At 44.7% G+C, this 15,835-nt stretch overlaps 1 protein-coding gene across 1 annotated transcript in view; it reads right to left on the bottom strand.

Annotated features, from left to right (window-relative positions):
- lama2 (laminin, alpha 2) overlaps positions 1-15,835 on the bottom strand; it is a 287,962-nt gene that overhangs the window by 213,988 nt on the left and 58,139 nt on the right. The window contains exons 2-3 of the mRNA XM_052024602.1: positions 10,001-10,171; positions 8,373-8,485 (exon numbers count right to left, since the gene is read on the bottom strand). Of these exons, the coding sequence (XP_051880562.1) occupies positions 8,373-8,485; positions 10,001-10,171 (284 nt within the window). The remainder of the gene's footprint in view (positions 1-8,372; positions 8,486-10,000; positions 10,172-15,835) is intronic.

The following is a 15,835-nucleotide window of genomic DNA, read 5'->3' as shown; positions in this document are numbered from 1 at the left end:
CCCACAAGTACGTTAATCCCCCTCCAGTTCAGGTGCACACCGTCCCGTGGGAACAGGTCCCACCTTCCGTGGAACAAAGCCCACTTGTCCAGAAAAATGAAGCACTCCCTCCTGCCCCATCTCTTTAGCCACGTATTTAGTTGCATTATCTTCCTATTTCCAGCTTCACTAGCATGTGGCACAGGTAGCAGTCCTGAGATTGCAACCTTGGAGGTCCTGTCCTTCAACTTTGCACCCAACTCTCTATACTCTCTTTGCAGGACCTCCTCCTCCTTCCTATCCATGTCATTGGTCCCTACATGGGCCACGACATCTGGCTGCTCACCATCCCTCCTGAGAATATCGATAACTCGATCCGAGATATCACAGACCCTGGCACCAGGGAGGCAACAGACCATCCGGGATTATTGAATCCTCTATCACTACTGCTCTCCACTTTTCCCTCTTTCCTTTCTGAGCTGAGGGTCCAGTCTCGGTGCCAGAGAGACGACCACTACAACTTGTCCCTGGTAGGTCATCCCCACCAGCAGTATCCAAAACAGTATACTTATTGTTGGTGGGAACAGCCACAGGGGTGCTCTGCTCTTTCTGTCTATACCCCTTCCCTCTCTTGACATTCACCCAGCTACCTGCCTCGTGACTTTTAGGGGTGAGTATCTCCCTGAAACTCCTGTCTATTTCTGCCTCACGACTGCTCTTAAGTTCATCCAGCTCCAGTTCCCTAACTCGGTTTGTCAGAAGCTGCAGCTGGATGCACCTTTTACAGGTGTAGTCATCGGGGACAAGTGTGCCATCCCTGACTTCCCACATACTGCATAAGGAGCACTCGACTGCCCTAACTGCTGCCTTCATTACCTTTTCCTATGTTAATTAACTTAATTAAAGGAACTTACCCAGCCTTACCTCTCTGGGAGCAAGCTCATCCTCAGACTCTGCTCGCTGAAGCCTCTCAAGCCTCAAAGCTCCACTCCTACCCTGAACCACTCAGACACTGGCCACTCTTCTTCAGTTACCCTTCCTTATATTTGTCCCTGCCAATTATTTCAAGTACTCACTCCCTCTAATCAACCATTCAACACACTGAGTTACCCTTCAGTTGCCCTCCACTTATTAAGCTTTTTAAATACACTCACCAGACCTGAAAGGGACCTGCTGCTCCAACAGCTCCCGGGCTGATTCCGTATTGGACCCAAGTCCATTAAAATCAAAAGCCACTCCTTCTTGTTAGTTCGTTTACTCACCCTCCTATTCTTGCCAATACCTTTGCTCAACTAACTTCTTCAGTCTCGTCTATGGTGAATTTATACATTTTTTTTCTTCTCATAATCACACCTCCCATTGTACCTTTAAATACTGATAATGCCACCATTTGACACATTATCAACATGGCTTCAGAGTTAAAACAAGTCAGAAAGTTACATTATAATTTGAGAGTCAAGATTCCATCCAATTCCCAAGTACACTGAACATGGAGCAGTACGGCATAGAAACAAGCCCTTTGGCCCATGGTCTCTGCTGACTGGGATGCTAGTTTAAACTGCACATCTGCCTGCACATAGTCTATATCCCTCCATTTCCAGCCTATTCATGCATCTGTCTAAATGCCTCTTAAACATTCCTATCAGAGCTGCTTCCACCACTTCCCCCGGCAGTGCTTTCAAGGCACCTACTACACTTAGTGTGAAAAAAAACTTCCCTTGTAAACTTAGGTTAAAATTATCCCATCTCAACTTCAAGTTATGCACTCTAGTTTTTGACATTTCCACCCTGGGGAAAAGACTCTGACCATCTATACTTCTCAATTTTATGTATTTCTATCAGGTCACCCCTCAACCTCCAATGCTCCAGAGAAAACAATCCAAGTTTGTCCAACCTCTACTTACAGCTTATACCTTCTAATCCAGGCAACATCCTGCTAAACCTCTTCTGCACTATCTCCAAAGCCTTCACATCCTTCCTATAATTCAGCAACCAGAACTGCACACAATACTCCAAATGTGGCCAAACAAACTTTTTAATACAGCTGCGACATGACTTCCCGACTTGTATTCTCAATGTCTGGACTGATGAAGTCAGCCACGTGCCTTCTTTAGCACCCTATCTATTTGTGTAGCCACTTCTAGGGAGCTATGGACTTGCATCCCTAAATCCCTCTGTACATCAGTCCTCCCAAGGGTCCTGTCATTTATTGTGTACTCTTCTCGTGCATTTGACTTCCCAAAGCACAACACCTCACACTTGTCTGGATTAAGTTCCATCGCTATTTCTCTGCCCATATTTCCAAATGATCTATATTTAACTGATGCTTTGACAACCTTCCTCACTATCCACAGCTCTGAAAATGTTTGTGTTATCTGCAAACTTACTAATCAGCCTATTTTACCTTTTCATCCAAATCATTTAATCACAAACAACAGAGGTCCCAGCACTTATCCTTGCAGACCACCACTGGTTACGGACCTGCATTCAGAAAAACACCTCTCCACCATGACCCTCTGTCTATGGCCAAGCCAATTTTGAATCCACTCTACCAAGTCTCCATGCTTTAATCCTCTAGATCAGCAAAACATGAGAGACCGTGTTGAAAGATTGACTAAAGGCCATGTATACAACATCCACTGCCCCACCTTCAATCATCCTCATCACCTCAAAAGTCAATCACACGACCTCCCCTGGACAAGGCCATTCTGACTATCCCTAATAAGTCTATGCTTTTCCAGATGTGAGTGCATCCTATTCCCAAGAATCTTCTCTTATCATTTCCCGACCACTGATGTATGGCTCACCAGCCTATAATTTCCTGGCCTGTCCCTATTGCACTTCCTAAATGGAGGAAAAACATTGGCTATTCTCCAGTCCTCTGGAACCTCAATTGTGGCTAAAGAGGATCAAAAGATCTCTGTCAAGGCCCCAGCAATCGCCTCTCTTCAAGATCTGGGTTAGATCTCATCAGGCCCTGGGGACTTATCCACCTTAATATTGATTAATCCACTTTTACTAGCTCAATCTGCTGTCACAGGCCACCCACCCAATCTTATGCCAGCTGAATGCAACTGAAAAATGTTGGAGCTGTGGTATATGCTGGAATCTGGAGCAAAAAATTCTTGTTTGGCCATTCAACCACAGAGTTGAGAGAAAAGTCACTGTGCAACTGCACGACTTTAAATGACATAATGGAATGGAGAGAGCAAACAAAAATAAAACTTGCATGTGAATCTCCCTGAGAAACTTCCATAGCCAGCAAAGTTCCATCTTCAATTACTACCCTTATCATCCTTGCTTCAGGTGTTTCTGAAAGACTAACACTTAAAACTTAATTGAAATGAAATTAATAAATGAAAAAAATGAGTATTAAAAAGTAAATAAACCAACTGAGAAATCTTGAATATAAAAATGAGAAACAATAAATGTGAACAGATTTGACTGAATAAGTCCTGGGAAATCTCAACAAGATCCAGTTCCATCCTGGTCTTCACGGGGAGTCCTACGACATAGCACAGCTGGAAAATCCGGTGGACCTCAACCAGTAAGTTTAGGACTTCCGTGTTCACATGGGAAGCCCAAAAATTAACAGCACTTGAGCCAAGAAAACTTGAAGTTCATGGAACTGCTGATATCTCCCAAGCAACATACAAGCCACTGAATCCTAAAAGTAACATCCTCTTCTTCTTTACCACAAAAATGATCTGCCTTGAGTTCTCAGGTTGAGACTAGTGGGGTACTGCAGGAATCAGTACTTGCGCCATTATTCACAAACAACAGTAATGATTTGGTTATGGGGACCCAATTTCATATGAGCAAGTTTGCTGATGATAGAAAAGTGGACGGGATTGAGTTGTGAGGAGGATGCAGAGGCTTCAAGGGGATAGAGAGAAACTAAGTCAGCGAATAAGAATACGCAGTGCAACATAATGTGGAAACCTTTGAATTTTTCTACATACAGCAAAATATATATTTTTTTTAAATGGAGAAAGATTGGGTAATATTAATGTTGAGTAGTGCAGTTTGTAGACCTGCTGCCTCACAGCTCCAGCAATCCAGGTTCAATTTTGACCTCCAGTGTTGACTGTGTGGAGATCGCACATTCTCCCAGTGACCATATGGGCTTCCTCCAGGTGTGCTGGTTCACTTCCATATTCCAAAGACATGGGGGAGAGGGGAGAGTAGTTTAACTGGTCAGTGTAAACTGCCCCAAGTGGTAGAATCTGGGGGGGGGGGGGGGTGGATGGAAATGTAGGGGGAATAAAATGGGATTAATATAGGATTGGTGTAAATGGCTACATGACAACTGGCACAGACTTGGTGGCCAAAGGACCCCTTTCCTTGCTGCATGACTCTATGTCTCAAAAAGACTCCAGTGTCCTTGTACATGTCACTGAAAGCCAAAATGAAGGTGTAGCAAGTGCTTGGAAAGGCAAATGGCCTTTATTATGAGAGGATTTGGGCACAGATATATGAAGTTACATCAGGCCTTGGCGAGACCATGTGTATTGTGTACCATTTTAGTCTCTATCTTAAAAACAGATGTACTTGTCAATGAGGGAGCATGGCAAAGACTCAGACTCATTACACTGATTCTAAGCATATCAGATTAGCCACACAAAGAGAGATTGAGTACACTAGCCCTATATGTTCTGGAGTTTAGAAGAATGAGAGATCTCATTGAAACTTACAAAATTGTAGCAGTACTCAATTACTACGGCTCAAAACCACTTAGGTCTAAAGTGAGAAGAAATTTCTAAATGTAGATGTTGGTGAATCTATGGAATTCTCCAGTCCCCAGAGGGCTGTGAAGGCTTAGTCACTGTGTTCATTCAAAAAGAAGACTGATACATTTCTGGGTATGAAGGTTCTGGCGATAATGCCCGGAAAAAGCACTGAGTGAGAAAATCAATCAAGATCTTGATGAATGATGGAGAAGGACTGAAGGGCCAAACATCCTACTCCAATGTTGTTCTCTCTTGAGAATACAGGTTTGGCACAGTTCAGAATTTTCTTTGACCTTTCTGTATCACTAAATATAGAAATATTGCGATAGATCAGTATTAGGGCTGATTAGAAAGAGCAATCTTTAATGTGAACGAATGCAGTCACAAGGTTTAAGGAGGATAATAAACAGCAATATAACACAGCATGAAGTATTCAGTAGATCATACTACAGATGAGTGATCTGGAAATATTGATAGTTGGTTGGTGAACCTGGAAGTATTGCACATGGCTGTAGTCGAGAGCCAAATAGGATCGAGAGTCAAATGCCAGAAGAATGAACTGCATTTCTCAAGAAGTGACCAAGTTTCTTCAGAGCTCCGGTTTAGCCTCCTCTTGGACTTCTACCACATTGGGCACCAGCTGAATATCATCTTTCTGATATTTCATGAAGAATTTTACTTAATGAGACTTGCCACACAATGTCTAAACACAAACAAAACTATGAAGATGGTGGGCTGTTGATAAGGCTATGAAAGGAAATATATAGGATCCTTGGCTTCATTAGCAGATACATCAATTAAAGTATGCCCTATTAAAATATTGATCTAAGAGTACAAAATGAGGTAGCTGTGCAAATAATTGATGCTTTGGTTGTCATCTTCCAAAATTCTGTAATTGTGGAAGGGTTTCTACATTCTGGGGGGAGGCAAATATTAACCACTATTTTAAAAAAAAAGGAGTTAAAAAAAGGTAACTATAAATTGGTTAGCCTAACATTGTTAATATGGAAAATGTTACACTCTATTTTAAAAGAAGGCGACAATAAAACACCTGGAAAATATCAACAGGATTAGAAAAATCAAAATGAATATATGACAGCAGAACAGTTTTTGATTCTGGATATTTTTTGGCAGGGGGTGTAAATGATAGAATATAAAAGGGAGAATTAGTGGATGTGGTGTAACTGGGTTTTCAGAAAGCTTTCAATAAAGTCCCCAGTTAAGAGTTTGTGCAAACTTAAAGTTTACAGGATCAGGGTGGTATACTCACATAAATTGAAAATTGGTTGAGACACCGAAACCAGAGAAAGAAATAGTTCTCTTCTGGTGTGGACAAGCAAACACTGGCAAGGTACCAGTGGGATCAGTGCTTGAGCCACAGTCATTTACAATATGTGTGAATGCTTTGGATGAGGGAACTGATAATGTGAAACCCTGCGGAATTCTGAGTTGCGAGGAGGATGCAAAGAAGCTTCAAGGTTATTTAGACAAGTGAGTGAGCAAAAGCATGCCAAATGCAGTATAATATGGACAAATGTGCAGTTCCCTCTATTGACAGGAAAAAGAGGAAGACAACACATTATTTATTTAAATAATGAAAACCAGGGAAATGTTGATGCATCTGGGTGTCCTTGTACACAAGTCATTTAAACTTAACATGCATTTGCAATGAGCTGTTGAGAAAACAAATGGTCTGTTGACCTTCATTGCAAGATAATTTGTACAGGAACAAGGAGGTCTTACTACAGTTATACAAGACATTGGTGAGACATCTGGACTATTGTGTGCAGTTTTGATCTCCTCACATAAGAAGATATACTTGCCACTGAGAGAGTGCAACAAAGGTTCACCAGACTGATTCCACGGCTAGCAGGACTGTCACACAAGACAATTGGTTGACCAGGCCTAAATTCACTAGAATTTAGCAGAATATAAAAAGGTCTCATTGAAATATACAAAATTCTACTAGGGCTTGACAGGGTGAATGCAGGAAGGATGTTTTTCCTGGCTGGGGGCAACGGGAGGGGTTGAGAACCAGGGGTTCCAATCTCAGGATACGCTGTAAGACATGAAGGACTGAGATGAGGGGAAAATATCATCTCTCAGAGGATGATGAACCAGTGGAACTCTTCCACATACAGCTGTGAAAGGCAAGATACTGAAATCATTTGAGGCGATAGATCGATTTCCAGACACAAATGGCATTGGGCTACAGGGAAACCGAAAATGTGGTATTGAGGTAGAGGATCAGCCATGATTATATCGCATGGCAGAGCAGACTTGAAGGGCTAAAAGACTACTCCTGCTCCTCATTTATTATGTTTTCATGCTTTTCTAGAATGTAAAAATCAAGAAATTTATGTTAAACAAAGAGAAATCACTTGTTAGGCCTCAGCTGCAGTCTTCTGGGCTATTCTGGCCTTGGGGAACATGGAAAGCAGATATACCAGGGTAATAGCAGGGAAGAGGAATTGGAGAAACTAGCAAAGCTGACATTATTTTTCCCAGGGCATAGGAATTGAAATATTACTGTCACATGTACTGAAGTATGGTGAAAAACTTGTCTTGCATACCATTCATACAGATCAATTCATTACACAGTATATTGAGGTAGTACAAGGTAAAACAATAACAGAATGCAGAATGAAGTGTAACAGCTACAGAGAAAGTGCAGTGCTGGTAGACAATAAGGTGCAAGGTCATAACAAGGCGGATTGTGAGGTTGAGAGTCCATCTTATCATAATAGGGAACAGTTCAATAGTCTTATAATGGGGGATATCCATATTTGGAAAGGTTTCAAGAGTGTAAATAAACAGAATGTTCTGACAAAACGGTGAGGAACCAGAAGGGAATTATTTAAATATTTAAAGAGAAGGCATTAGCAGGCCTGTGAGGAAACAGCATGGGCGTATGATTCTTTGGGTAGTTCCTTCGAAAGGCCAGCACAGACACAAATTATTTCCTTCTGTGCTACAAAACAAGGCCAATAGCATCAGATTATTTTAACTTGTAAACATAGGAATTTGGCACAATTTCAGTATTTTTCTTGGGCCCTCACAAGTTACATCCACTTACTTTATGCAGCTTTACTTCCAAAGGATGCTAAAGAGACTCATAGGATTTTTTTTGTGATAGTTGCTGATGAGATGATGATTGTAAATTCTGGCTTAGCAAGCCAAACTATGTTGCAGGAAATTCCATATTCTATGACAGGAAGATATAATGTCAAATATAGAGGAAGGGGCACCAAGTGAGACACGAGGCTGGCTGTGTCAGTAAGTTTGAGAGTATCACCCAAATATATGGGGAAAAAATTGACCAAGAGCGATAAGATATTTTGGCTATAATTTCCAAGATAAAGACACCATGCACTTTGCAAATGTCCTTTCTGGTTATGTGCATGCTTTGATGATGCTCTGCTTTATTTCCAAAAATTTCCAAGTCTATATCTGAATAGCTGTTCCTGATTTCCCAAATAGGAAAAGAGAGAGAACAGAATCGTTATCAATTGTTTGATGATCTCAGAATGAGTAATTCAATGTATATTTCTTAACTTACTTCATCTTCTTTTATACACTGTTCACTGTTGTTGTTCAATGTTTGGATATTGACTTTTAAGTTCTCAACATGAAGAAAAATGACTGATGATTCTATAATTTTACCTGTTTAAGATCCAGAGTGATAGTTACGTAATGGTATTCCATTCCATTTTTTATGCTGGGACTTTGCCACCAGCGGTTTGTGCCATCAATTGCATTTGTTATTGGATGTCGTTCTGTAAAATAAATTGGAATGATAATCAGAATTTTAATGTTCATAAACTAGTAGTTCTGTCAAATGTGTAAAATATACAGTTTATATACAAGGCTAAATGTTTGAACAAAACTGAATTCCAGAAAATTATAAAGTACTAACAATAATGAATTGTTGAGCTTTGAAAGTTTGTAGGCTGCAGAAAGGTTAAGCAACTGGGTTAATACAATATGCTTTGGATGCGATTTTTGTGTGCAATTCGATTGATGAAAACGGAATCAAACTGAGAAGTTGTGAATGGTATAAGCACAGGTCTGGGAGTTGATATTGTGTTGAAGAGCACCAGAGGAGGAAAAAAATATATGAACTGGAAATAGGACGGCAGTTTGGAGGACACGAGTCATGAGTAGGTTTCTTATTTGGGATCGTATAGCATATATTTTTGAAAAGCAAAACCGTATGTTTGTGCATGCATGTGTGCGTTCACGTGTGTGTAAGGTATATGAAGTTAATGGAACCCAATTTTGTGAGCAGGGTGCAATGTGCATGAATTACCAAAGTACACATATAACTAAAGCAGACAATCTATTATCCGTACTTCCAAGTATCTTTTTTCAAACTACAGGGTTTGACCAAAATTGGGTTGGGGCTGCTGTCATTCAAAACAGAATGAACAGAGGACAGAAAATGGAGCAAAAAGAGATGAAATCCACACCGCATGCAAACTTTTCTTTTATTACATGTTGCTTTCCATGATGGATTCCAATTAAACAGCAAAAAGGTTAATTCTTAAACATTAAATTATCTCACTTACTATAATGAGATGGCAGTCAATATTTTTTTCTTTAAATATTAAGAGGCACAGGTTAATGCAGGAAAGCAGCACTTTGAGGTAACAGATCAGCCATGATTTATTGAATGGTGCAGCAGACAAGAGGAGCTGAATGACCTGGCTCCTGCTTCAATTTCTCACGTTCTCATGAATCAAAATGGGTATGATTTTTTCCTAAAGATGTGTAAGTCAACACAAGAAAAATGCCTAGGACCTAAAATAAAAATAAAAGAGTTGTATGCTAACACCTTTCTTTTGAGGCCTGTATCTAGCTGACAAATTAATGGGGGCTCACGAAAACAGAAGAGTAATAAAAGCTCAAGCATCTGTATCAGATTCAGGAAAACTATGCTAACATAATCCAAAATATTAAAATATCTGATAAAAGTAAATGGAACTTCTGTGATTCGGTTGCTGATCCATCTGTGCTTTTAGAGTTATAACTCAGTCATAAAATGGCAGTTCTGTCAAGTATCCAAACTGGAAAATTTACCATTTACTGGTTAAATGTTTCTGTAATCTTAGTTTTGCCTCTCAAGTCAAATTTCCTTGTAAAAGTTAAAGAATAAATTTAGTCTCTTTCTCTCTTCCAAAGAATTACTGAGGACACCCAGAAGTGCATTCAACAGGAAAAATCCCAGACAATCATAATTGAAAAATAAACACATCCTTCAACTCTGTCTCCGTAAAGAATGAACAACATACCCCTTGGATTTCTACTATTCAAGTTACAGATTCTGCACTGTGGGTTCCTAAATGGCCGTCCAGGGACATGTTCTACCAACTTGCAATACATTTCAGGTTCACTTTGACCACACGTGGCATTGGCACTGATTTCAGCCATGGTGGCAAGGTTTAGCACTGCTGGAAACAACCCTAAAAAGAACAAAGAAAAGAAAATCAGTTAAGGGACAGCTTCTCAATGGTCACTTAATAGTCACTTTTATCATATCTAGAGAGCAAGTTAATTAATAAGCCCTTATTTTTATTAAAAATATGACATATATGCAGGAAGCTGTTGGGTGCATTTCTGTGAAATACATTTCTTCACTGTTTGAGATTGCAAAGTTACTTTCATGCTGTCAACATCTTTATTGTTTTATTCTTTATCTTGATTGCAATGCCATTATTTGATTAGCACAGTGACCTCATATTTCAGACAAGCATTACTTTAATGAAAAAGTACATTGAATGTGCAAATCTGTCAGATCTCTGCATATTTCAGTAACTATTCATTACTTCTTATACTGATTTTTTTTAATTATAGGAAAATAGTAGATAATGGAATTTCTAATCCCCGCTCCAAGCAGTTTTTATCTTCAAGCTAAGATAAATAATTTTCATTGTGTCAAGCTAATGTCCCACATTTTGGAAAATAAAAGATCTTGCTGCCTGGACAGCCAAGTCTAATTTGGCAGGAGTCAATGAGAATTGGGGCAGAATGTAATGTTGGTGCTACTGCTGCTTTCTGATTGTGCCAGGAATAACTGCATCACCACAGATGCAACAGATGTTGTTTCTATTGGTTTATGTAGTGAGTAGAACATTTTGGTCAACATATTTTTAAGTTTTGCAATCTGTTGACAGCTGCATGTACTATTTCTCAAACATGCTAAATATGATTATGCAGAGCTTACAGCACTAATAGAAGTAATCCCTATGACCCAAACCAAAAAATGCACATCAGTAAACTTACTTGAAAAAGATTCATTACTGCTGACCTCTGCAAATGTGAGGAAGTACTTTCAATCAACAAAGACGACAGAAGCCGAAATATGATATTGAAGCGAAGAGCTATGCACTGAGCTAGGAATAACGATGCGTAGTCGGTGGGTTGAACTCGAGACTGGTTTATTCGAACCTTGTCACTCTGGCTTTTAAACAGTTAAGTTCCCGCGCTCTACGCGCGGCAATGATGTCAGAGGTGCGCCAACCAAACTCCTTCCCACGTGCGAGCTTTCTCCCTTTGCTGTTGGAGGAGGCCCAGCACCATTTTGCGGCTGGCCTGACTGCCGACACACGGGCCGACTTCGGGGCCGGTTCGCTTGCGTCAAAGGTGAGTCACCACATAACCCCCCCAAGAACCGGCGATACGTCCCTCAATGTCCACAGTCTGTATCGGCCATTGCCTAAGCAGTTTGCCCCTGCGCCGCAGAGCCTGAACCTCGACCGGCTGCGCCAAGTCCACATGTGCTGGTTTGAGCCAGTCCACTGTGAAAACTTCCTCTTTCCCCCACAACGTCCAGAACATACGTGGACCCATTGTTCTTGAGTACCTTGAACGGCCCCTCGTACGGCCGCTGTAGTGGTGGCTGGTGTGCACCCCTCTGTACAAATACAAACTTACAGTTCTGCAGGTCCTTGGGTACGCAGGTCGGGGTCTGTCCGTGCCGTGAAGTCAGTACGGGGGGCAGGTTGCCGAGCCTCTCGCGTGGTCTGTCCAGAACTGCTGCAGGTTCTGCCTCTTACTCCCTTGGGGCTGGTATGAACTCTCCTGGGATGACCAGGGATGCGCTGTACACCAGCTCAGCCGACGAGGTGTGCAGATCCTCTTTGGGTGCTGTGTGGATTCCGAGCAGAACCCAGGGTAGCTCGTCTACCCAGTTAGGGCCCTTCAGGCGGGCCGTGAGAGCCAACTTCAAGTGATGGTGGAAACGCTGCACCAGTCCGTTCAACTGTGGGTGGCATGCAGTTGTGTGGTGTAGTTGTGCTCCCAGCAGGCTGGCCACAGCCGACCACAGGCTGGATGTGAACTGGGCCGGTATCCCGATGCGTGCTACCCAGGTTGAAATTAGCGCTCAGGCGCAGGAATCGGCGGAGGTATCAGTTAGCGGGGTCGCCTCTGGCCATCTTGTGAACCGGTCTACCATAGTTAGGAGGTACCATACTCCTCGCAACACTGGCAGGGGTCCCACAATATCCACATGAATGTGGTCGAACCTCCAGCGGGTGGGCTAGAACTGCTGTGGCGGGGCTTTGGTGTGCTGCTGCACCTTGGCTGTTTGACACTGCGTGCACGTGTTGGCCCATTTGCTGACCTGCTTGCGAAGCCCATTCCACACGAACTTGCTGGAGACCATCCGGACAGTTGTCCTGATAGATGGATGCGCCAAGCCGTGGATGGAGTCCAAAACACGCCGCCGCCAGACTGCTGGGATGATAGGGCGAGGTTGGCCGGTAGCCACATCACACAGGAGGGTCCTCCCACCTGGGCCTACCAGGAAGTCTTGTAGCTGCAAACCCGAGACTGCGGTCCTGTAGCTGGGCATCTCGTCGTCAGCCTGCTGCACCTCTGCCAGAGACGCATAGTCCACCCCCGGGACAGGGCCTGGATAGCTGGTCTGGAGAGCACGTCCGCCACGATGCTGTCCTTTCCCAAGACACGTTGGATGTCCGTCATGTACTCGGAGATTTAGGACAGATGTCACTGCTGGCAGGCCAACCAGGGATCTGACACCTTCGTGAACTCGAAGGTCAACGGTTTGTGGTCTGTGAACGCGGTGAACAGCCTGCCCTCTAAGAAGTACCTGAAGTGTTGGATTGCTAGACATAGTGCCAAGAGCTCCCGGTCGAAAACACTATACTTGAGTTCGGGTTGCCGCAGGTGCCTGCTGAAGAACGCCAGGGGTTGCCAGCGCCCTTCGATGAGTTGCTCCAGCACCCCACCGACTGCCGTGTTGGATGGGTCCACTGTGAGGGCTGTTGGAACGTCCGTCCTGGGGTGTACCAGCATCACAGCACCTGCCAAGACTTCCTTGGCTTGAACGAAAGCGACCGTGGCCCCTTCATCCCACGTAATGGCCTTGCCTTTACCCAACATCAGGGTGAACAAAGGGCACATGACACGGGCTGCTGAGGGGAGGAAACAGCGGTAGAAGTTGATCATACCAACAAACTCCTGCAAGCTTTTGACGGTGTTGGGCTGGGCGAAGTGACAGATCGCGTCTACCTTGGCGGGCAGGGGTGTTGCCCCGTCTTTGGTAATCCTGTGGCCCAGGAAGTCGATGGTGTCGAGTCCGAACTGGCATTTGGCCAGATTGATCGTGAGGCCAAAAATCACACAGGCGGGAGTAGAGCTGGCGGAGGTGGGACAGATACTCCTGACGATCCCTGCTGGCTATGAGGATGTCATCCAAATAGATGAACACGAAATCCAGGTCGCGTCCTACCGCATCCATTAGCCGCTGGCACGTCTATGCGGCGTTTTTCAGACCAAACAGCATCCGGAGGAACTCAAACAGGCCGAACGGGGTGATGAGAGCTGTCTTGGGGATGTCCTCTGGGTGTACCAGGATCTGATGGTATCCCCGGACGAGATCCACCTTGGAAAAGACGTGCAGGTTTGCAGTGAAATCTTGAATGTGCGGCACGGGGTAGCGGTCTGGGGTCGTAGCCTCGTTCAGCCTGCGGTAGTCGCCGCAGGGTCTCCAGTCCCCGGCTGCTTTGGGCACCATATGCAGGGGGAAGGCCCATGGGCTGTCGGACCTCCATACAATCCCCAATTCCTCCATCCTCTTGAACTCCTCCTTCGCCAGGCGGAGCTTATCCAGGGGAAGACATTGTGTGCTGGCGTGGACGGGTGGTCCCTTGGTTGGAATGTGGTGCTGTACCCCATGTCTGGGTATGGCTGCCGTGAACTGCAGCGCCAGAACCAATGGGAAGTCTGCCAGGATTCTGGTGAATTCATTGTCCGACAGTGTGATGGATGCCAGATGCAGGGCCGGCAACTTGGCTTCGCCCAGGGAGAACGTCTGGAAAGTCTTAGCATGAACCAGTCTTCTCCCGTGCAAGTCGACCAGGAGGCTGTGGGCTCGCAGGAAGTCCGCTCCCAGGAGTGGCTGGGCCACGGCAGCTAGTGTGAAGTCCCACGTGAACCGGGTGGCGCTGAGCTGCAGCTGCACTGTGCGGGTGCCGTAGGTGCGTATCGTGCTGCCGTTTGCAGTCCTCAGGGTGGGTCCTGGCTCCCTGTTGCGGGTGTCATACCCTGTCAGTGGTAAGACGCTGTTTTCCGCTCCGGTGTCAACCAAGAAGCGGCATCCTGACTGCTTGTCCCAGACGTACAAGAGGCTGTCCTGGTTGCCAGCTGCCGTAGCCATTAGCGGCGGCTGGCCTTGGCGTTTCCCGAGAACTCGCAGGGTGGACGACACCGGCGGGCTTCTGCGCTCCACCGCTGGTGGTAGAAACACCACTGTACAGTGGCCTCCTCACTCCTGCCTCTGGGTTGTGTGCGCTCCATTGCCGGGCCTGGTCCGTCCTGGCGCTGGGCACATGGCTTGGTACTCTGGCCGACGGACGCCACGCTTTCCCTCTTGGCCTTCCACAGCACGTCTGCCCAAGCCGCTACTTTCTGGGGGGTGACTGAAATCTGCGTCGGCCAGTAGCAGATGTATGTCCTCAGGCAGTTGCTCTAGGAACGCCTGCTCGAACATGAGGCAGGGCTTGTGTCCGTCAGCCAGGGGCAGCATCTCGTTCATTAATGCTGATGGCGGCGGGTCCCCCAAACCATCCAGGTGCAGCAAGCGGGCACCGTGCTCCCATCATGAGAGGCCGAAGGTACGAATGAGCAGTGCTTTGAATGCTGCATACTTGCCTTCCTCCGGGGGCGACTGTATGAAATCGTCAACCCGGGAGGCCGTCTCCTGGTCAAGGGAGCTCACCACATAATAGTAACGTGTGGAGTCGGAAGATATCTGCCGAATCTGGAACTGGGCCTCTGCTTGGTCAAACCACAGGTGTGGTCGCAGTGTCCAGAAGGGTGGCAGTTTCAGCGAACGGATGAAGAGTCGATCATCTTTGGTCCAAATCCCCTTTGGACCGTCAGGGTCACCAATATAGCAAAGTGCTATATACTGAGCTAGGAATAACGACATGTAGTCGGTGGGTTGAACTCGAGACTGGTTTATTCGAACCTTGCCGCGCTGGCATTTAAACAGTAAAGTTCCCACGCTCAACGCGCGGCGATGACGTCAGAGGTGCACCAACCGAACTCCTTCCCGCGCGCGGGCTTTCTCCCTTCGCTGTTGGAGAAGGAGGCCCAGCACCATTTTGCAGCTGGCCTGACTGCCAATGCGCGGGCCAACTCGCTTGCGTCGAAGGTGAGTCGCCACAATATACTTATTACAAGACGTGGGGTGGGGGGGGGGGTGCAATTTATGGAAAGCTCTTGTGAAAAATTCATATTAGTCTAATGCACACAGTTCAAAACAAAACTGTGTAGAGAAAAATAATAATATTCATACATTTAATATTTTTGGGATGTTCTAAGCACTTTAGAAAATAATAAGGGTATCTGAAGTTTATTCACTATTGTACTAAAGATAAACACAGTTAATTTCTACTCATCAACATTTATTCAAAAATAAAGGAAGGGTTTTTCATAATCGTTTTATGAGAAATTGATTGCGGCTGAGTACTAGTAACATGCTATTTTTCAAATCATCCATTGGGACCTTCAAGTCCACTTCAACAGGTAGGCAGGGCTTCATTTTAAGAACTCATCCAAAAAAAAAGGCACCAATGCAATGTGCTCATACGACTGCC

The sequence above is a fragment of the Pristis pectinata genome, chromosome 10, assembly GCF_009764475.1.
Source record: "Pristis pectinata isolate sPriPec2 chromosome 10, sPriPec2.1.pri, whole genome shotgun sequence".
Classification (NCBI taxonomy): Eukaryota; Metazoa; Chordata; class Chondrichthyes; order Rhinopristiformes; family Pristidae; genus Pristis; species Pristis pectinata.
The sequence above is the reverse complement of the archived record's forward strand: the minus strand, read 5'-3'. Positions and strand labels throughout refer to the sequence as shown.